The sequence below is a fragment of the Schistocerca serialis genome, chromosome 3 (assembly GCF_023864345.2).
Source record: "Schistocerca serialis cubense isolate TAMUIC-IGC-003099 chromosome 3, iqSchSeri2.2, whole genome shotgun sequence".
Classification (NCBI taxonomy): domain Eukaryota; kingdom Metazoa; phylum Arthropoda; class Insecta; order Orthoptera; family Acrididae; genus Schistocerca; species Schistocerca serialis.
In genome coordinates this window covers 462024649-462047075 of record NC_064640.1, presented here as the reverse complement: position 1 = coordinate 462047075, position 22427 = coordinate 462024649, and the positions used below count along the sequence as shown (strand labels likewise).

The 22427-nt window shown below is 42.9% G+C and overlaps 1 protein-coding gene across 7 annotated transcripts in view; it reads left to right on the top strand.

Annotated features, from left to right (window-relative positions):
- LOC126470365 (thrombospondin type-1 domain-containing protein 7A-like) overlaps window positions 1-22427 on the top strand; it is a 1214159-nt gene that overhangs the window by 204707 nt on the left and 987025 nt on the right. For all 7 annotated transcript variants that reach the window (XM_050098173.1, XM_050098171.1, XM_050098172.1 and 4 more), the window contains exon 2: window positions 15649-15799. In XM_050098173.1, coding sequence (XP_049954130.1) covers window positions 15685-15799 — 115 coding nt within the window. In that variant the 5' untranslated portion in view covers window positions 15649-15684. The remainder of the gene's footprint in view (window positions 1-15648; window positions 15800-22427) is intronic.

Below are 22427 nucleotides of genomic sequence, written 5' to 3'. Positions count from 1 at the left end.
GAATATTTCGACCGCTCGCGTCAGTTGTGCCTTTCTTTCACGAAGAATGAATGACCGCTCGACCACTCCGGCCAGCTGCTGTATAACAGTTATGCTTATCAACGAGTTTGTACAACTACAGTCACTGCCAATAACAATAACAACAGTAATAATAATAATGGTAAGACGCATAACTTATCTGACAAAAGAAAGAATTGTTTTTGTAGAATTTTGTTGTTTTGTACATAATTAAGTACAGCTTAGGACAATAACGAAATAATGTGTAAGCTTCCGCAACTCTCAGTTTCGCATTTTTGTGTAACTGGGAGTTTTCGTGTTTTTCCACTTTTTCGGGCAAATGTACAGGATTCGTAACAGATGTATTATGTCACGAATTTACATCCAGACAGAAAATCACATTTTCTTACGCTGCACCCACACAACAACTAGTGGTAACTGTGCACTGCCCTTGTTAAATGTGCGCTTCTAGTAACGCTCATTTGATTTCGTCTCTCTCTTACTCAAGTAATCTGTTCTCGGAGACCCTAGTTCCTTTACGGGTAACTTTTCCTGATAATTTACTTTCGCATTCCCAGAATGAGATTTTCACTCAGCAGCGGAGTGTGCGTTGATATGAAACTTCCTGGCAGATTAAAGCTGTGTGCCAGACCGAGGCTCGATCTCGGAACCTTTGCCTTTCACGGTCAAGTGCTCTAACGACTGAGCTACTCAAGCACGACTCACGACGCGTGTTCATGCTTTACTTTTCTGTTAGCATTTAAAATAGATTCAACATAGTTCACGTTTACACTGGACACAAAAGCTGATTCCCGACAGTAAACGACCCAATACAAGCACAAACTGCCGTTTGTGGAACTGATTAAACTCAAGTAGTGATGTGTACATGGTAACTTGATTAGAATGCAGATGAGGCGCTGAGATCCATAGGGGCCTATAGCACACGGCCGTTGGTACCACATTTAAGTGGATATCAGAGAAACCAATGATACAGCTTTTCGTAAAGTTTGGTATATACAATGTGGGCCTACATCATAGATCACCATATCCACAGATTTCAGAAGGACGAATAAATGCTACACTATCACAATCGACAGCTTTAGGCTCTTCTGATTCTCACCTTCTCAAATGGATTACTGTATGACTGTATTCCTATGTTAATATTCTATAACTCATTCAGAAATCCACAAAATAGGTTTACTGTCAGTACAACTTTAACATAAACTTACGTCGGATCTAACTTTACTATATAATGAGTGAATTAGCTTACCTTAGGAAAGTGCTATCGTCTCACAGGATTTATGCCGAGCGAACGGAGATAAAAGTCTGCCGCAGTATGCCACTACCTGGTGGCACTGAAGTAAACTTCCAGTTGAGTGGCAATGGCTAGCTGCGCACATCATGAACCGTGTACTTTCTTTATCAAATCCGTATGTATTTGGCCCGTAAGGCAATTACATCGCGCGAGCTGCGCATACGGTAAAGCTTCTTAAAACGTGCACACGTGATGGTGTGTCGCGACGCCGATGCCAAGTTTCACAGAATCTAAACGAGAAGCAGCGCGGTAGATTTAAGAGCCGTATGTTTCAGGTTGCTGCATCTATGTCAATGTTTATCAGCATTCAAAGAAAAATAACCAACAAATCTTCAAGGTGCCGCAAGTTAGGGTGTTCGGGTGCTCTTACACAGCAGGCGCCACTGCACGTAACATCTAAATCTAAAGACCAAATGAAAATTTTAACCCACGTCCTCCCGAATACAAGCACTATGTCTTAATGACTGAGCTTGCTCGCAGTTTGGCAGACCGTAATGACCATAGGATTGTCTGTCAGAAAGACGCAGAGGTGTTAATCGCTCATTCTAAAGTGTGATGTCTCGAATGTGCTTTAAACGAGAAAAATTTCAAGAAAATGTACTTGAATAAATAGTCTAAAATTTTCATAACTATATTTGAATTTTCCTGTATAAAATACAATGCAACTCGAGAATAAATAAAGCTATACTCAAATAAAACGCACCATCGTTTTTATCGAGTAATTCTCCGTATGTTCCACACGACACATGCTCCCCTTTCCTTTTGAAGATTACAAGTTTCATCCAACATGCGGATTCCAGAATGGCTGCCATGTTGGTAACATAGGTACACAGTTCCCCCCCCCCCCTCTCCCCTGCCATACTACTCGTCTTTAAATTCCTGTTTAGCCATCTACTTTTGTTTTAGAAGGGTGGTTTGACAGCTATAGAACACGCTGTACCTCGTTTTCCTAGTCATATAGTGGCATAAACGATACTTGGATCATCTGAATCATTTTGTCTGCTAGGGACATTTGTGAAATTGCTTGAAAGCTAATAAAGGAATAGGAATAGACAATAATAGTCTTCTCTCTATCATGCCATATCTTCTCCAGTGCCTTCAGGATCGCAGTGGCCGAGCGGTTCTGGGCGCTTCAGTCTGAAACCGCGCGACCGCTACGGTCGCAGATTCGAATCCAGCCTCGGGCATGGATGTGTGTGATGTCCTTAGGTTATTTAGGTTTAAGTAGTTTTAAGTTCTAGGGGACTGATGACCTCAGAAGTTAAGTCGCATAGTGCTCAGAGCCATTTGAACCATTTTTGAAGCCTTCAGGATATCCTACAGCCTTGCACTATAGACTGTGAATTCGTTTGTCAGGCGATTCCTAAATATACATGTAGGCCAATTACAGTTCTTATTCGTCACTCCACACAACGTTTTCCACTGTTCAATCATCCTATGTTTACGCTTGTAACACCAAGCGAGGCGTCGTTTGGCATTTAGCGGCGTGAGCTTACGACCAGCCGCTCGACCATGAAATACACTCCTGGAAATTGAAATAAGAACACCGTGAATTCATTGTCCCAGGAAGGGGAAACTTTATTGACACATTCCTGGGGTCAGATACATCACATGATCACACTGACAGAACCACAGGCACATAGACACAGGCAACAGAGCATGCACAATGTCGGCACTAGTACAGTGTATATCCACCTTTCGCAGCAATGCAGGCTGCTATTCTCCCATGGAGACGATCGTAGAGATGCTGGATGTAGTCCTGTGGAACGGCTTGCCATGCCATTTCCACCTGGCGCCTCAGTTGGACCAGCGTTCGTGCTGGACGTGCAGACCGCGTGAGACGACGCTTCATCCAGTCCCAAACATGCTCAATGGGGGACAGATCCGGAGATCTTGCTGGCCAGGGTAGTTGATTTACACCTTCTAGAGCACGTTGGGTGGCACGGGATACATGCGGACGTGCATTGTCCTGTTGGAACAGCAAGTTCCCTTGCCGGTCTAGGAATGGTAGAACGATGGGTTCGATGACGGTTTGGATGTACCGTGCACTATTCAGTGTCCCTTAGACGATCACCAGTGGTGTACGGCCAGTGTAGGAGATCGCTCCCCACACCATGATGCCGGGTGTTGGCCCTGTGTGCCTCGGTCGTATGCAGTCCTGATTGTGGCGCTCACCTGCACGGCGCCAAACACGCATACGACCATCACTGGCACCAAGGCAGAAGCGAGTCTCATCGCTGAAGACGACACGTATCCATTCGTCCCTCCATTCACGCCTGTCGCGACACCACTGGAGGCGGGCTGCACGATGTTGGGGCGTGAGCGGAAGACGGCCTAACGGTGTGCGGGACCGTAGCCCAGATTCATGGAGACGGTTGCGAATGGTCCTCGCCGATACCCCAGGAGCAACAGTGTCCCTAATTTGCTGGGAAGTGGCGGTGCGATCCCCTACGGCACTGCGTAGGATCCTACGGTCTTGGAGTGCATCCGTGCGTCACTGCGGTCCGGTCCCAGGTCGACGGGCACGTGCACCTTCCGCCGACCACTGGCGACAACATCGATGTACTGTGGAGACCTCACGCCCCATGTGTTGAGCAATTCGGCGGTACGTCCACCCGGCCTCCCGCATGCCCACTATACGCCCTCGCTCAAAGTCCGTCAACTGCACATACGGTTCACGTCCACGCTGTCGCGGCATGCTACCAGTGTTAAAGACTGCGATGGAGCTCCGTATGCCACGGCAAACTGGCTGACACTGACGGCGGCGGTGCACAAATGCTGCGCAGCTAGCGCCATTCGACGGCCAACACCGCGGTTCCTGGTGTGTCCGCTGTGCCGTGCGTGTGATCATTGCTTGTACAGCCCTCTCGCAGTGTCCGGAGCAAGTATGGTGGGTCTGACACACCGGTGTCAATGTGTTCTTTTTTCCATTTCCATGAGTGTACAAGCTTTCTCACCTCCCGCCTAATTTTCATAGTACTTGCGGTGGATCCTGATGCAGTTTGGAATTCCTGTCTGATGGTCTGTATAGATGTCTGCCTCCTTACACATTACGACCCTCTTCAACTGTCGGCGTTCTCTGTCAGTCAATAGACGAGGTCGGCCTGTACGCTTTTGTACTGTACGTGTTCCTTCACGTTCCCACTTCACTATTACATCGAAAACAGTGGACCTAGCGATGTTTAGGAATGCAAAAATGTCGCGTACAGATGTATGACAAAAGTGACACCCAATCACCTGACCGCGTTCGAGGTCTGTGAGTTCTACGAAGTGCCTCATTCTGCTCTCTCACGATGTCTAATGACTACTGAGGTCGCTGATATGAAGTACCTAGCAGTAGGTGGCAGCACGATGCACCTAATATGGAAAACGTATGTTTTTTGCGAATGCCCAGATACTTTTGATCACATAGCGTACAATTTGTTTCAGAAATATTCAACTGATTTCACAAGGTTATATCTTCTACATGAACGAAGATAGAAACCTGACGGTGGATTTTAATTTCTGCATAGGATTTAAAATTTTTATTTTCAAAAGAACTATCCCACATCACACGCATATCTCTTTTACTCCGCCATTTCACTTTAACTCTAAGTTTTTATGTTAACTTTTTACTGTTATAACTATTACTGGCTGTGTGGTCAAAGTTGCCTAAAGCCAAAATCTATATAAATAAAAATGTGAATGCTTGCTAGTCCAAAATCTTAAATTGCCGGAAGTTCTTCACTGACTGCTTTGAAATTTTCAAACGAAGATGCTTTCGAATACGGGTGTGTTTTTAGGTACCTACCGGATAGCGATCTATTGAATATATATGGAGGAAAGTTTATAGCATAAATCTCGAGTAGTTCTTGACTGATTTGCTTATTAGTCTTGGACTAACATAGGCTATATATATTTTAGGATATATAAATATGTATATATAGAATGTACATGAAGTGAAAACATTGTTGGCAAAAAATTTCGAAAAGATTTTGTCCGATTTACTTCTAATGTTCACACGATACTCCAATAAGTGCAATAAACGTTTCGACTGACGTAGGATATAAACGTCGAAAAGTTCTTGGCTAATTTACCACTGATTTTTACGCGATACTCTAATGGATAGATACATGGTATATGTTTTTAACTTGCAGTATATAATATACGAATTTTGAGCAGAAATGGGGGAGGAAATGCAAATAGAGAGGGGAAGGAGATGATCGAGTGGGGGAGGCAGAGGAAGAGAGGGACAGAAAGAGAGAGGGGAAGGAGATTAGGACATGTATCGAATTCTCATACATATTTAGCAATTGCAAAGCACTTCCGGGTCCGATAGTAAATAAATAAAAAAATAACATGCACACACATAAACAATGACGTACTCTTTACAATTACGTTTAAGAGCGAAGTATTCACTTACCTTTCACATATATCAACGTGCCTCCACCTGATGCAGGACAAACAGCCAGAAGATTCCAGACGAAAGTTTGGAAGGTAGGAGACGAGGTAGTGGCAGAAGTAAGGCTGTGAGTCGTGCTTGGGTAGCTCAGTTGGTAGAGCACTTGCCTGCGAAAGGCAAAGGTCCCGAGTTCGAGTCTCGGTCCGGCACACAGTTTTAATCTGCCAGGAAGTTTCAGCCCGATGATAGTCAAACGCGTCTCATAGTTTTGCGAGTATCTCTGAAAATACTGTATTCGCTGCTACCGCTATTAAGTGCCACAGTTCACCCAATACTGTTAGAAAGAGTGGAAGGGGGGCACAGTGTTTCACAAACCTCCACAAAATAAATATCACTTGCCGTGAAATGAGGTAACATTCGAAGCGAATATTGCAATGTGAGATCCTTACATCCCTTATGACCGCTCCATCACTAAGACAACTCATTGTTTGAAATCCCATTAGATGCAAGTGACATCTTGTGGCGCTCCAGTCCTTGAACGAACACGGGGGACGCCCTGTGTATTTCCCCTTACATAAACAAATAGTGTTACGAACTGCTGGGGCCATCGTCGAATGCTTTGGGCTGTAGGAGATGCAGTGCAGAGCTCTCGTCCAGCCATCCACATTTAGGCTTCACGTGATTTTCTTAAATCGCTCCAGGCAAATGCGGGGATGGTTCTTTTGAAACGGGCACGACTGATTTCTTTCCCCTACTTTCGTAATTCGAGCTTATGCACCGTCTCTAATGACGCCGTCGTCGACGGTAAGTTAAGCCATTTTTCCCTCCTTACTTTCTTCAACAGTAGTAACCGAAATGTGCCTGTTGTAACGGAGAAATCATAATGCCTTTTGTTTCTCTATTATAGCCTTTTCGACTCGACACACATTGCGCAATGAGCGAGCGCCCACATGAACTGAGGCCAATGCAAGCTTTTAGTTTCGATGCTTAAATTAAAATATACCTGAAACACCTATCTCCGTTTGTGGAGAAGATACAATCTTGTGATATCGGACGTACCTCTTTGAAACACCTTTTCCGTGAAAAGGTTCTACACCTTTTCCGTGAAAAGGTGTAGAAACCATTGGCAGTTGCTACCCTTCATAAAAAAGCGGTCAGCTCTTCCGGCAGACAAACCAACTAATCATCCCAATCTTTCTCGAGCGTTCACTTCATAGGAAACTGTAGAGAGAAATGGGACACCACCTGCAACACTGGAGGGCTATCTAGTGATCAGACGCCTTTTGTCACCATTTATTCTCATTTCGCTGATAATGATAAATTCCTAGCACTTGAATTGATCAGGTTACTCTCACGTCGAGCGGCACTAGAACTTCGAGGGAGGCAAAGGGTTTATCGATCTGTGGATGGCTCCGTTTGCAAGTGCACCCCGTTCGTTTTTATGACACGATGGAGCACCGAGAGCGCTAACTTCTTGATCTTTAGAAATAAGAAATGAACCAGAGGAAGCTGGACAAAGTAAAGAGACCTGCCAATACCAACAGCCGGCTTGCTTCCTTGAGGGCGGTTTCCAACATTTATTTCTATACGGTCGTTGCATAGCTTCTGATCCGCCTCAAATGCACAATGTTCGAAACGTACGTCGAATACATATAACAGAATTAACTGACCTTTAGTTTCTTCCATTTGTGCACCTGGAAAAAGGCAAAGTATTTTAAAACAGTATGTGTTTCGGAATTTTTTACTACTCAGACGTGGCCTGAATTAGCTGATATTTACTTTTTTATGGGCAGTACATATTGAGCCTGGTGGCGAATGATAACAAAACGAAATATATCACTGTATCACACCATCAAGTTCACCTTCCTTCCTTTCTTGTTGACGGGCATACCTGTGTGCGGACGACTGGCACGAGTGTTTGCGTGCCTTGTTGCGATGATGTCAGGTTCTTCGCTCAACTACTCACCGTGCTTTTGTTCACTGCAAGGTCTCCGTAGACATTTTTCAGGTGCCCATGAATATCCGCGATGCTCCGGTTTTCCGCGAAAAGAAACTCAATGACATCTCTCTGCATGGAACGCACCTTCGTTACAGAAGACATTTTCAAGGCTACGTAATGCGCCGCCAACTATCGGAACTTCACGAAGCTATAGGGGGTGAAACGGGAGCATTCTATGACTTCTCACAACAAAATCCTCATTTTTTTCAGCTTAAAATGTACGAGAAAAAATGTACTGCCTTACTTATTGAACGCCCCTGGTATTCAAGTCACCACTAATATCACAGGAGAATAAGAGCCAGCTGCACATGACACGAGTACGGCCGGTACTATTATCTTGTTGTGGAATCTGAGCGACATGAGCAACAACTGAAGAAGCAATGTGCACCTTCGAGAGAAAGGTACTTCGAAAAATCTATAACTTATCTACAATACCATGGAAGGTAAATTGGAACGAAGAACGAAGAAAGATCTGTACGAGTGGTTTGGAATGTCGTAAATGGGGAAGAGGAAAAGAGGCTGAAGTGGTATGGTCGTATCCTTGGAGTAGATGGATCCCTCCCAAACCGAGTCCTCCATTATGAACCTGCTGAAATACGCCCAAGGGGACGTCAAAGGACGCGATGGAAGTATCGTATCAACAAACCTTAAACAAGTGGAGCCGACAACGGTGGAAGATGAAGCTGGACACCGGCAACGGCGAGATACCATCTGCAGTAGATATCTGCTTTGTTGTGACCGACTGACTTCCTGTTTTACTGTGTTTTTTGTTATATATTATTTTCTAATGTTTTTGTGTGTCTTTTGCTTTTGTAGCGTGGTTATTTCGTTTGTTTCTCTGCTGTAGTTCTTAAAGGCCCGTTAATGTAATAAATGATGACAATGGTGGAAAACAGCTATTCCTGACATCATTAACATCGCAAAGGGATGACGCCTTTGTTGAATTCAGAGTTATTTCAGAAAGCTTACTGCTCGACTGGACACGTATGGGCGTCCCTCTACCAGCTAGAGCTTCAAATTACATAAAAAACAAGCGAAAACTGGAATTAGTGAGAGAAGAATACGAGTCTTATATGATAAGCAGTGTGCTGTCTCACTTACTTTTTATTTAATTATGTAGTCTAATAGAAAATCTACGTTTTATCGGTACTAATCACACGCGAATGACGCCGGCAGTTCCTGCATTGTTGCACTGTGCCATCATATCCACAGATCTTTCGTTTCAATTGTAGCTCGCAAGCATTGCATCACCTCAGTCGTAGCTAGCTACCATAGGACATTGTTAAGGCACAGAGAATGACAGGTTCTTTGACCGCACTGCTCTCCAGCTACCTTTTTGTGCGTGAACCATTCAGGTTTGTTGTTTTGGACGAAAATTTAGTTGTACTGAAGATTATTTTTAAGATGACGCGTTCAGACGCTGCACGGTGAGTTATTTGAGGAATTCATTTTTTAATGTACTAAAAATTACAACACTTGGTATTTATCCCCAAGCTAGTGAGGTTTACGGAATTTTTAAGGATGACGCACTAAGCGTATAAATCGTTTTATGGTGGGTTAGGACGTTCAATCCAGACACAGTTTTCACGATTACATACAAAACAGGCTACTATGATTGATAAACTGTCGGTGATGGATGATGCTGTGAACAGAGGCAACATACACTTGACGGCAAATAGAACAAAGTGAGCGAAACTCTTACTAGTCGGTTATAATAAAAAATGGAGAGTTCCTACAGCGAGAAAGGTGAGAAACTGGTATTGAGGTACGACAACAGTCTTATCAATAGAGTCAATCATGACATTATGTGGACGAATGTATGTACTTGGAAGCATATCAAGGAAAATTTTATAATTAGTTATACGTCGTTCTGATATTATTTTCCTCCTTTATTTTGCGTTTATGTGGGAACGTACTTTACGGACAGTTACCGTACGTGCGAAATGTTTAGAATATATAATTACAAGATAACAAAAATGAGAAACAAAAATAAACGGTATTACACAAATGTCTCTGAGAAGCGTTTGTCAAACAAAAAGAAGAACTAATTCAAGTTTCACTTTGCACAGTTTGGACTACGACAACGTTTCACCTACATAGGACGCTGAGTAAACACTCATCTTCTACCTCCTCCTCTCTTCTCCTCTCCGCGGATAACAACTGACCCATTGTTTCGTCCTCAAATCAAAGGACTGTATCACTTTGCAATAGCCTTTTGATTAGATTTCGCTATTGGCCTCCAGCAGAAGACTTAACATCGTCCACAATTGCCCCCTTTCGCTTAATATTCTCTGTGCACAGAATATCAGGCGTCCTTCTCAAGCATCATAAGCGGATTAAGAAAAGAGGTTTATGTTTGGTTCGAAGTTTCGACAAAAATCAAAAACATTTCACTCCCTGCATTTTGTCTAGATACGCGCTGCATCGGTTAAGACACTGGAAGTCGGAAGCAGTGTAAATAGAATTCCCGTATAGACATCTTGATATAGGTTTCACATAGTTTTCCTTAATTACTTCAGGTAAATGCCGGGCTGGTTCATTCATTAAGGCCAGAGAGAATTCATTTCCCCATATTTGTCTAAAGAGAGCTTCTACTGCGCTATTAATGGTGGCTGTCGTATTAACACTAAAGTCTAACGTTCCTATTCCCTTTTCATTTAAACAACAGTTTATCCTATACTTTTTACAGTTAGGCGTGTATTTTGTAATAATGCGCTATGCAAGGACAATGTTCCAGTAGTAAATAGTTTCGACATTACCCTATTTGAAATCACCTATCAGAGGTATCGCAGGAGGACAAACGCCAAGACAAAGAGCTTGATTACGATGTTTGGCGGGTTTCCACACTAATTTAGCAGACCGGTGATCAAAGCTATGAGTTCGGCCTCTCTACCGTTTTAAATACTTTCGTTAGCGCAACAGATAGTTGTGGATAAGTTACACATTTCACAAAGGGCCTTTATATAACACATTTCTATCGTTGTAATTACTTCAGACTTAACACATAGTAAGCTACTACAGAGAAGAGAAAAGTATCACTACGGAACTGCATTTACCGCTTCACCAGTTTGTACAAGTTTTTAGAAACGCACTAAGTACAAAAACTTGTCTCAGGCTGCAAGAACTGAACTGGGAAACGTTTATCGACATTTGGTGTAGGCCGTAGTCTTTAATACTTTTAATGAATGAGGTTAAAATCAATAAAATTTTATCTTATGTGTCGAATATCTACAGAGATAAACAGATAAAAATGCAAAATTGCCTTAAGTTACTACAGGGAATTTACTGTAGAGTATAACAGCCAATCAAGGAGTTTCACGTAACCTTTCCTGAAATGGTGTGTCAGAGATCAGGCTCAATCACGTAAGACGTCTTTAAGTAAAAGCATTTACGTCTGGAAATATAATGCGTCGAATAATTTCCGAAAGGAAACTCACGTAGATTGAATGCCGCGTCGACGGAAATCGAGTAAGTCCAATGGGATGGGGCGCCGAAGGAACCGCAGAAGGCTCTTGTGCCGTCTCCCCGCCAACCTTTCGATCTCTTTCCAGTACTGACCCAGATGTCTATGGAATGATTCCGTCAGCTTTGTTTTAACGACACATTTATTGTTGCCCTAATACCTCTGTTACCGTTTTAAGATTTATCATCAGTTAACAATAAATCAGCATCACTGAAGCGTACAGACTTCGATACAAATACCTCTGTAAGGTGTACCTGTTTCTTCGTCATGAAGGAAAATCTGTTAGTGTTGATATTTTCATGCTAAAACGATTGTTGAAAATTATTCTGTAAGATTATTCATCAAAATTACTCAGTATTGTGTCAGCTGAATATGCTGGCATTGGCTATCAGAGACGAAGGCTACGTGTCTTTAACAGCAATGACATCGTGAAATTTTCATTGTTACAAGACATTGAATAGTATTTGCTTTAAAAAGGGAAGGAAACGACACTATCTCAAAACGGGAGGCCTTCTAGGTAACATGATAACTGTGGCATGGAGTAGCGAGACAAAAAAAAGCATGCATTCCTGCAGAGGTATTAGTTTGTCTCTATACCTCACCGTTCTTTTCAAGAAAATCCATATAGTAGGGCTAGCACTAAATGCTGGTTTGAAATGAACTACGATGTTTTGTGAAATATTGTAGTGAGTCATAAGAGACGGTCGCAAATTATTTTTGTGCGTATGTCGGTATCAACTCATAACTTTCTAGATAATTTATTGTGTGTGTGTGTCAATTCCTAAGGGACCAAACTGCTCAGGTCGTCGGTCCCTACACTTACACACTACTTAAACTAACGAATGCGGCCACTCCGCGCGGCAGATAATTTAGGATATCCACTTAATAATAGGGCTAAGTACTTAAACACGTATTACACGCAATATATGCAGAAAATATTCACTTCATGCTGTAAGATTCCATGGACGTGCTCTTTCATTCTTCAACTCACAAAGCGACGTAAGGTTATGAAAACTTTATTTACCTCAGTCTCTTTCATTTCCTCTTTGTGTTCTCTTTACATCAGTCACCATTCTGTACCTGTTAATCGGCATTTCATTTGTTTCGGTAGTATCAATATAGCAATTCAAGGTCAGCGCTATATTTAACACTTTAATGAAGGTTCCTCTTACGAATTAATTCCTGTTTTCTTTTAGTGATATAAAGTTACGTTTGTAATGTTGAGAGTGAAGAAAGACTCACTGCATTCCGCTGTATGACGTGTTTCACGTAATTTTACTTCACTATGAATCATACAAGGGTAAAATTTTATACTAACAAAGCGTTCTTTAGTCTTGTCGTGTTAGTAACATTTAAACATTTTTCCTCTAATGACCTGTTACTTGCATTTCCCTTGAAATGAGTGTGGAGGGCTATCAGCCGCCATGTTGCTGCTCTTCAGCCTTTGAATAAAAGAATTACAAGTCCTCGTAAATACTATGATAGCAATAAAGACAGTGATGTGAACGTGATGAGTTGTTGATGATATGTTTGATCTTGCAACTCTGCTGTCGACTCCTGGTATACTTTCCAGTTGAGGAATTTGGATGCGGTTTGGACTGAGAGAAACTGATACGAGAAAAACGTCGGATGAGTTATGGGAAGGGTTAAAAGACGGGATGTAGCTGGTCGGTTTGTAGTTGCACTGGGATGGGTAAGTTAGAGCTTTCATGTGGAATGCAAGATATAATCAAAGCTGTAGTTGCTAAAATGATGTGCTTTCAAGAATGATTTCATCGTTTGGAAGGGGAAGGCAGTTAAAATTACCCTGAAAAATGAGACACAGTGCGGAAGTATAGGAAGGTGGGACGTAATGACAGAAGTGCTGCAGCAGGCGGGCTTAAACACGGTCCACTCACATTAATGACCACCGCCTATGTTCGATGTCAACGTGCGATAACCACTCATAGACGCATGTGGTAACACCAGCAGTGGAGGGGGGAGGGAGCGAGGGGACGCGGAAACAGTGCAGCCGTTGCCGTAATACGGAAACCGACCGATTTATCTAATGTCCAAAAGAGCATAATCATTGGCTTTCGGGTCAAGGGTGGAAGCATTTCCGATGTGGCTAAGTTTGAAAACTGGTTGCGTATCGCCGCGGTTGCAATATACCATGCATGGCAAAACTGCACCGTGGCATCTGTGGTGCACCAAGGGCCAAAGCTGACAGGGACGAACGGTGGCTGCCGAGACGTATATAGGTGAATAGACTTGCACATGTTGAGCGATGACCGCCCAATAAACCAAGGGGCTATCAACAGTGGTTCCACAACAATCGTTCACTGGACGTTGCTGCGTATGGGCCTCCGCAACAGGTTCCTGGTTCATGCACCCATAATGATTGCTGATCATCGGCGGCAAAGGCTGGAATTTCCACGCCAATACTGTGACTAGACATCCACTGAGTGGCGACAGGCTGCCTTTCCAGATGAATCACGTTTTATGCTCCATCGGCGTAAAACGTCTGAAAGAAAACACATGACAACAATCGTCGGAAGGGTCTAGGCCGGAGGAGGGTGCGTTGAGGTCTGAGGAATCTCTTCGTGGGATTCCTTGGGTGATGTCATTGTGGAACCGACGCTGGATCAACGCAAGTATGCATCTATTCTTGACGATCATGTCCACCCGTACGCGCAGTTTGTTTATGATCGGCATGATCGTATGTACCAGCAGGACAATGCAAGTGTCACATAGCTCGTAGTTTACGTACGTGTTTCGAAGAGAACCAGGATGAGTTTAGTGTACGCCCTTGGCCATCAACGCCCGCGGATTTAAGCCCAATCGTATAATCTATGGGACCACCTCGATGAATTGTTCGCGCCATAGGTGCACAGCAGAGAAACCTAACGCAGCTGGCTACGGCACTGGAGACGGCATGACTCCACATCCCCGTCGGTAGCATTCAGATCCTCACTGCCCCTCTTCCTGCTGTCTCACAGAGGTCTGCGCTGCAAAAGGTGGTTATTCAGGCGTTTGTCAGGTGGTCACATTAATTTGACCAGAACGGGGGGGTGTTGAATTTCTACACTGAAGTGCCAAAGAAAGTGGTATAGGCATGCACAATCAAATACAGAGATATGTAAACAGGCAATATACGGCGCTGCGTTCGGCGATGCCTACGTAAGACAACAAGTGTCTAGTACAGTCGTTGGATCGGTTACTGCTGCTACAAAGGAAGGTTATCAAGATTTAACTGAGTTTGAGCGTGGTGTTATAGTCGGGGCACGAGCGATGGGACACAGCCCCTCCAAGATAGCGATGAAGTGGGGACTTTCTCGTACGAGCATTTCACGAGAGTACCGTGAATATCTGGATTCCTGTAAAACATCAACTCTCCGACATCGATGCGGCCGCAAAAAGATCCTGCAAGAACGGAACCAACGACGACTGAAGAGAATCGTTCAACGTGACAGAAGCGCAACCCTTCCGCAGATTGCTGCAGATTTCAATGCTGAATCATCTACAAGTGTCAGCGTGCGAACCTTCCAACGAAACGTAATCGATATGGGCTTTCGGAGCCGAAGGCCCACTTGTATACCCTTGATGACTGCACGACCCAAAGATTTACGCCTCGCCTGGACCCGTCAGTGCCGACATTGGTCTGTAGATGACTGGAAACATGTTGCCTGGTCGGATGAGTCTCGTATCAAATTGTATCGAGCTGGTGTACGTGTATGGAGACAACCTCATGAATCCATGGACCCTGTATATCAGCGGGTGACTGTTCAAGCTGGTGGAGACTCTGTAATGATGTGGGGCGTTCACAGTTGGAGTGATATGTGACCCCTTATACGTCTAGATACAACTTTGACAGGTGACACGTACGTAAGCATCCTGTCTGATCACTTGCATATGACTAACAATACTGATGGATGGTTCACTGTGTCTGTTGAAGGGGCGTAGGGAAATGTGAAGGACTGTAAAGATTTATCGATAAGTGGAGCTGGTAAAGGAAAGAGATAGGCTGTGTTTATCCTTGTAAAGAGAGTGGAACGGTTATTGGAGCCTTGATGAAGAAAACGGTTTGGGGACAACGACTGTGTCAGCATAGAGTTCTGGAGAACAGGAAGGGTTTTAAAATTGACTTGTGACAATATATGGAGTTTGCACATGTGTAGGAGGAGTCCTGATTTGGAGATAATTAGGAAGAAAATAGGATTTTGGTCTTTGGGTTTACAGGATGTATTGTATTTGCGGTGATCATAGAGTTTGTGGAAAGGTGTTTTTCTATCACCTGATGGAGGATGTGTGAAGGACAGAGTGAGATACCGTTATACACGTAAGATAAGTTCACTTTGACTTTTAACACCTATTAGAGACTAAATACACATACACGAATAAAAAATGAATATTTGTGTTAATTGTTAATATTTTCTTTTATAGGAGCAAGTACGAGCTCTGCACATTCTATACCAGAAACCGAACTCAAGAACGTACTCATTTATCTGTTTCAGAAGGAGCGTATGGCCTAGGACCTTGGTATCTCCAAGATGTCGGGCCTACGCATATTGTTGCTGATTGTCGTGATACTGGTCGAAGGATCCGTGGCCAGGAACCGACTCAATAGCCGATTCGGCAAGAGAGAGGAATTTATATGGAAAGCAGGTTAGTGCAACCATTTATTAATATATTCATTATTGTTTCGGTGTGTATAAACAAAGCCTCTACTAGTAACCCTGAAGAAAATGCTTATAGAGTCTCTTCCAATGTGACGCAGTTTTCTTGTTGAAAAATTTCTGTATTGAATACAAGATTCAATCTAGTATTTATCAAGTTTCCCTATAAGAGAATGGTTTATTTATTTACTGATCTCTTTCTTTGTCGTAAGTTCGAATAATTCGATGGTATGAGATCGGAATTACAATGGGTACAAGAAATTTTCATTACTGGTACAGTGATCCTAGAAGTGACACACATTTAGAAAAAATGGTTAGGCGCACAGTGATTCGGAAGCAGTATCAGTACCATATAGCCACGAAACAGAGTAAGAAAAGATCAAAGAGAGTCAATATTTTTTAAAACCGAATGTGTTCCAAAATTCATTAGCAAACTTGCGTCAACGATGAAGCTAGCCAGATATTACAACTTGTCTTGAAAACGTATGTAGTGTACCTTGGCCGTCCTATCAGTTATATATGAAATTCCCTAAGAAGTTATTAGAAGCACAGCGTAGTTCATTTCGCCATAAGTACAGAATTTTACCTAGAGTCATTTTTTCTATTAATATTCCACCGTCAGTTCTTCAAACATCTTTCCTTATTCACGCCTTTACGATTGTTGAGTGGCGAAAACGCAACCAGTGTTTTCTCAATGAAAAAGTCCCTTAAAACAAGAATTATAGTTTCATCCTAAGTTTTACTGCAATGAGTTTCTACACCAGTGTCTTCGAAAAATATCCTAGTGGACTACTTTCATCCACTAATTAACTTGGTGCGTGACTAAAATTTTACATTGTTCCTTGTTAGTTGTCAAACAAAACTTCTTTCTAGAGTTATTCGAAGGTTTGTCTGATATTTCTCCACACTGTCAGTGTTATTTCATTCATTTCTTGCTGAAAAATCTCTCCTCGAGGAATATCCTCATCATTTCAAGCTGCCTATGTTGCTGCATGTTATTACACGGTGAATGAACTATAATTTTTATTTGACCCAGAGATTCATCCTGTTTTCTCTAGCTTGAAACTGGTACTGTGGATGTGAGAAAGCAAGTTATTCCCGACTATTTGCCGTCGAAACACAGTAATTCAGATTCATTTATAACCATCACAGCAACATTTCAGTATCACCTTATAAATAATTCCCATATACACAGATGACCAAAAGCATTATGACCACTTGCTTAATAGTTTGTTTGTCGGATGGTGCCCGATAGCGACCTAGATGGGTTCCATAGAATTTACATCTGGCAAATTTGATTGCATAGACATCATCGTTAGTTCACTGTAATGCTCCTCAAACCACTGTAGCACGGTTCTGGCTTGGAGTCACGGACAGTTATCCTGCTGAAAGATGACATCGCCGTCGGGGAAGACATGAAGCGTGAAGGGATGCATGTTGTTCGCAGCTGTCAGCGTGTTTTCAATTACTACCACAGGTCCCATACAAGCGCAGGAGAATGTCTCCCATGGCATAATACTGCTCCTACCAGCCTGCGTCCGTGGCGAGCTGAACGTTTCGAGCCGCCGTTCAGCTCGATGTCGGCGTTTTTGGAGACGGCGAGCGACCTAGAGTATTAAAATTGTGATTCACTCGAAGAGCCGGCACGTTTGCATAGATTAACCGTCGGACCCCAATGGTCCCGGGCCCAGTGGGTCAACATGTGAACACGTAGGGGTGGTCTGCTGCGAAGCTCTATGTTCAACAATGCACGATGAACGGTGTGCTCCAAAACACATGTGAGTGCACCAACATTGTGCGCTTTCGGTAGAGATACCACTGATCACCATTTATTCTACTTTACTGAACAGGCAAGCCTCCGAACCTCACGGTCTGTGAAGAGAAGTAGACGCCCAACCATTTAGCGGCTAGTGCTAGCTTCACTGCCGTTCTACCTCTTTCCGTAGATGCCCGAGACAGTAGCACGTGACCATTCGACCAGCTTCGTTGTTTTCGAGATACTCGTTCACACGCTGTGAATAATAATACTCTGCCCCTTGTCATAATCGCTTATCTCAATCGATTGTAGCCAATATCTTCGCTACGTTGATCCCCCGTCCGTGTCTGGTCCGCTTTCATAATTTTGTTACCGCGTCACGTGCCCGCAACACCACCAGGCGGCATCCAAAAATGTCATAATCTTTTGGATTATCTGTGTATGTGACTACTGTCACACACATAAAAAAAATTTTGCATCACCCCGGTTCCCAGAAGTCCTGGCGATAGACGTTGACTGTGGATGTTGTACCACAGACAAAGTCCGTTTGACTGTTCAGAGGTGTCACTAAACCCGCCCAAGTGTCATCACTTCTGTCTCTAAGCTGATCGTAGGCTGTGTTCCAAAAATGAACAGCATAGAGACAGAAGTGATGACACTTTCTGCGTAACCTGACCATCATTTTGCAGGACAATGCTCAAGCACGTACAGTGCAAGCTGATACCGATTCGCTTGACTTATGGGGCTATACCACCTACTGCACTCCCATGACTTTAACCCTCGTAAGTGCAATACGATTTCTAAACTGGAGGAAACACGTTACAGCATTCGCTTCAGAACTGCTACAAATTCAGCGGGCAATAGACCGCGACGCTCTGACTGTCAACACAACTGGCACTGCTAAGAGTATCCTACGACTTCCACATCGCTGGCAACAAGTTACACACAATGCTGGTGACTACTTTGAAGGTCAGCAGAAGTTTGAAACATATATCTATTTTGTACGAGCTGTAAATAAATAGTTGCCATTATTAAAATTCCAACCCTCGTCCTATGTGTTCTACAAATGCTGCGTCGGCGACTTGTCGTCCTACTGGCACAGTTAACGTGAACTTACTTAAATTGTCTTGGTATGTCAGTATGTATCTTTTATCTGTGCTTGATAAATTTAGGGGGCCTCAGATATCCACTGAAGATTTTTCGAATATACTTCCTGCCATATCTGTTCTTTCCAACGGCATTTTTGTCATTGCCTGTGTAAACTTATTATTGTAAGATGCCGGACACTTACGTATCCATTCTTCTATATTGTGTTTCATTCCTTTCCATTGCTTGTACTGCCTTACTCTCTCCATCATTCTATGCATGCCCTGGTGCCATCGTTTGGTTATCATGCATTTCTTTTAGTATTCATTGCTCTTCCTCAGGACTAAACTCGCTTTCTTTAACATATACGTTTGCATCTACTGATATCTCCTCATCACTTTCTATTTCAGCAGTCACTTAATATCCTTCCTGCTGATTCCTGTTAGTATGGATATGCTCACTGCGCCATGTTCTGCTAAGAGTGCCTGCATTGGTATTCAGCCTACTTGGCTTGTAGATTTCTTCATAGTCATATTCTTCAAGTCTGAATCTTCACTTCAGGAGTCTTGAAATGATATTCTTTACACTGAATATCCATGTTAATGGATTATGGTCTGCTATCACTGTAAAACGTCGTCCGTATATGTACGGTCAGAATTGCTTTACTGCAAATTCTATAGCCAGCAATTCTTTCTCTGTGGTATTATAATTTAATTCAACCTTGTATGTAATGTGCAAGCCTACGCCAACTTCCTTGCCTTGGAACACAACCGCGCCTAATGGTGCACTGCTCGCATCTGGCGTCACCATAAAAGGCTTTGTAAAATCGGGATATTGGAATAGCGATGGATTAACAAATTTCTCCTTTAATTCCTCGAAAGCATAATTTTAGCTTTCATCTCACTCATATTTTACACCTTTCGTTAGCAATTCATGGAGTGGCTTCGCAGTTTTGCTTAACTTCGCATTGAATTTTCAGTAGAGCCCTATTAGCCTAGAAACGATTTCAATTCCTCTGTTGCTCTTGGCTGTGGAAAGAACTTCACCTCATCCGCCCTTATCATTTCTGGTGAGATTCCCTTGTCCACAATACAATGGCCTAAGAAGATTACTTCTTTCCTTAAGAATGCACACGTATCCGGTTGCAGCTATAACTTATGCTCCCACAACCTATCAAAAAGTAAATGAAGCTTCTCACTGTGTCCTGCAGGTTCCTTCCATAACACCTTATGTCGCATAGGTACGCGAGACATTTTATTCCTTGCAGACCTCTCGAAGTTGTGTTACAGACTCATGGGAAATCGTTTGTATTTATAGTGCTTTGAGGTGAACGCCGTCTTCTCACTGTCCTTCTCGTCCATCGATATTTGGTACTATCCTCTAGAAAGATCAAGCCTCGAGAAGTACTTTGTTTACCTTAGTTGGACTAAAATATCTGAGAGATTTGGTAGCAGAAATGCATTGCTTACAGCAATGTCATTTGATTACCAGTAGTCCATTGTGATACTCCACATCTGTTTGCCACTGGCGTCTCTTTTTGTCTGTGACTGACAATAAAGATGCTCCATGTGCTCTTACTTTCGACAATTATGTTATCTTTCTTCGTCTGTCTTCTCTGCTTTTTCAAAACCTCTTCCTGTGCTCTGGGTATTCTGTACAGTTTAGCATCATTTTCCATGTATGTTCCGTTGCTATCAGGATTCTGTCTTATCACTATGGACGTATGTGACATTTTTTGACCTGGTAGATGGAATAAATCTACATACTTTGTGTAGAATTTTGATAATGTATTCTATTCTTCGGCATTTAAATGATCCCCTCTCAAATGTTTTCACAAAACGCTACCACAACTTGCCGTTTTTCCTACAACTTCCTCACCACGTGTTGCTGCACACACCTTTGGTAGTTGTGCTAATTCTTTCATCTCTAACCAGACGTTCTTCAATTATACTCTGACATCTGACAAATTTGTTGCACTTACTACACACTCACCAGTTTGCATTTTCACTAACGATTCCAGAACATACACTCCTTGAACAGTTTACTGTATCGGGATAACAACTTCCCTTTCGTTGTCTCATGGTATTTCACAATCCACTTTCAACCACAATATCTTTTCCTCACGAAGCTCGATTTGCCTTTGGGACTCCTTATCGGCCTAAAACCGGCGAGGTCAGGGATTTTCTCTACCTCTAGATGACTGGGTGTTGTGTGTCTTTCATCATCATTTCATCCTCATTCGCTCGCAAGTCACCGTAGTGGCTTTAAAGATCTTGTGGAGTGGCGGCCGAACCGCCCCACGAGGGGTCTCCCGGCCACCAATGCCATACGCTCATTATTATTATTATAGGAGAAATCAATTGTGAACTGATTTGACATCATATCACTAACCCCTCCTCCCGACTTGTTTCTCTTACACTTACTTGCTATATGTCCTCATGATAACCACGCAAAACATCTTACCTCTTTACTTTCCCTAGGTGAGTGCATCGTTTCGTCTGCGCACTCAGTCCTTGTTTGCTGAGCTTTTCCTCCTTCTGTCATTGACAGTAAAGCAGTTTCTTCCTGTAATACTAATTCCACCGCTGTGGATCATCTAATTTCGTTAGCCCGACTTCTGATTATCGTTTGTATTCGATGGTCACTCAGCCGTTGCATAAAACATGCTCTTCCTGAAGTTCCTCCAAAGTCTCTCTGCATCAAGTCAATTTTATTTGCTCATTATGAGATTGATACCCCGTGGTCTTAGCTTGTTTGAAATATCTTGCAAGCACGATAGTCTATCGTCAGCTTACTAGTGTAATTCACTTTTAAAACACATTTCATATTTTCCCATTTACTCATTCTCTTGCATACTTGCAGCCTCGATATTTCCTCCCTCTTTAAGAAATGTAAACAAGATTCCTTGTTCCTCTGACTTCAATAACTGAAATGCGGAAACTACATTCTTAACTAATTCCCTTAGGCGCCCCCTGTTACCATCAAAATCTTTCCGTATAATTTATAATGCTTCTTTATCACCTATTCTACTGTTTGCCGGTAGATTTACTTCACTAGGGATGCGCACTTTAAAATTTAAAAGACTTAAAACTAACGGTTTGGGAATCACAATTGTTACTGTAACGCCATGCTAAAACGTACCGGTTTCTCCCCCATTGCTCTGTGACGAGACGTCAGCGCGGCATCCACTATGTGGCTGTTGCTCAGTGAGGCTGGACGCCTTCGACTTGCATATCACAACACTGTTTTGTGCCTGCTCTCTGCTGCTCACTTGGGCTAGCGGCCATTGCGGCCACTACTGGATCCTCTGTGTCGGAATCACGGACCTATGGCTGGTCAGGCACCCTTGGGCATCATGGTTTTGCATCATGCTGTCATTGCTCTTCGTTGCCCTGCACCATTCTAGGACTCAGTTCCGTACTCTGCTGTCGTGAGGCGAATTTCTACTTGGCTGACTTGACCTGACTAAGTTCTTAAAATTCCATTAGGGTAAACCTACGTAACTACGTGATAATAAGCATAATAGATGAATAAGCGAAACAAATATTCAGTCTACAAATTTTATACACACATCAGAGAAAGTTTTGCATCGCCCTGGTTCCCGGAACTCCTGGAGATAGACGTTCACTTTGGATATTGTATCACAGACACGGTCCCTTGACTGTTCACAGATGTTTCTACACCGGCCCTAAGACGTAAACAACCATACATTAGCAGTGCCTATTAGACGGAGGGGGTGAAAACAGCCGATCAGATTCAGTCATTCCACCAGGGA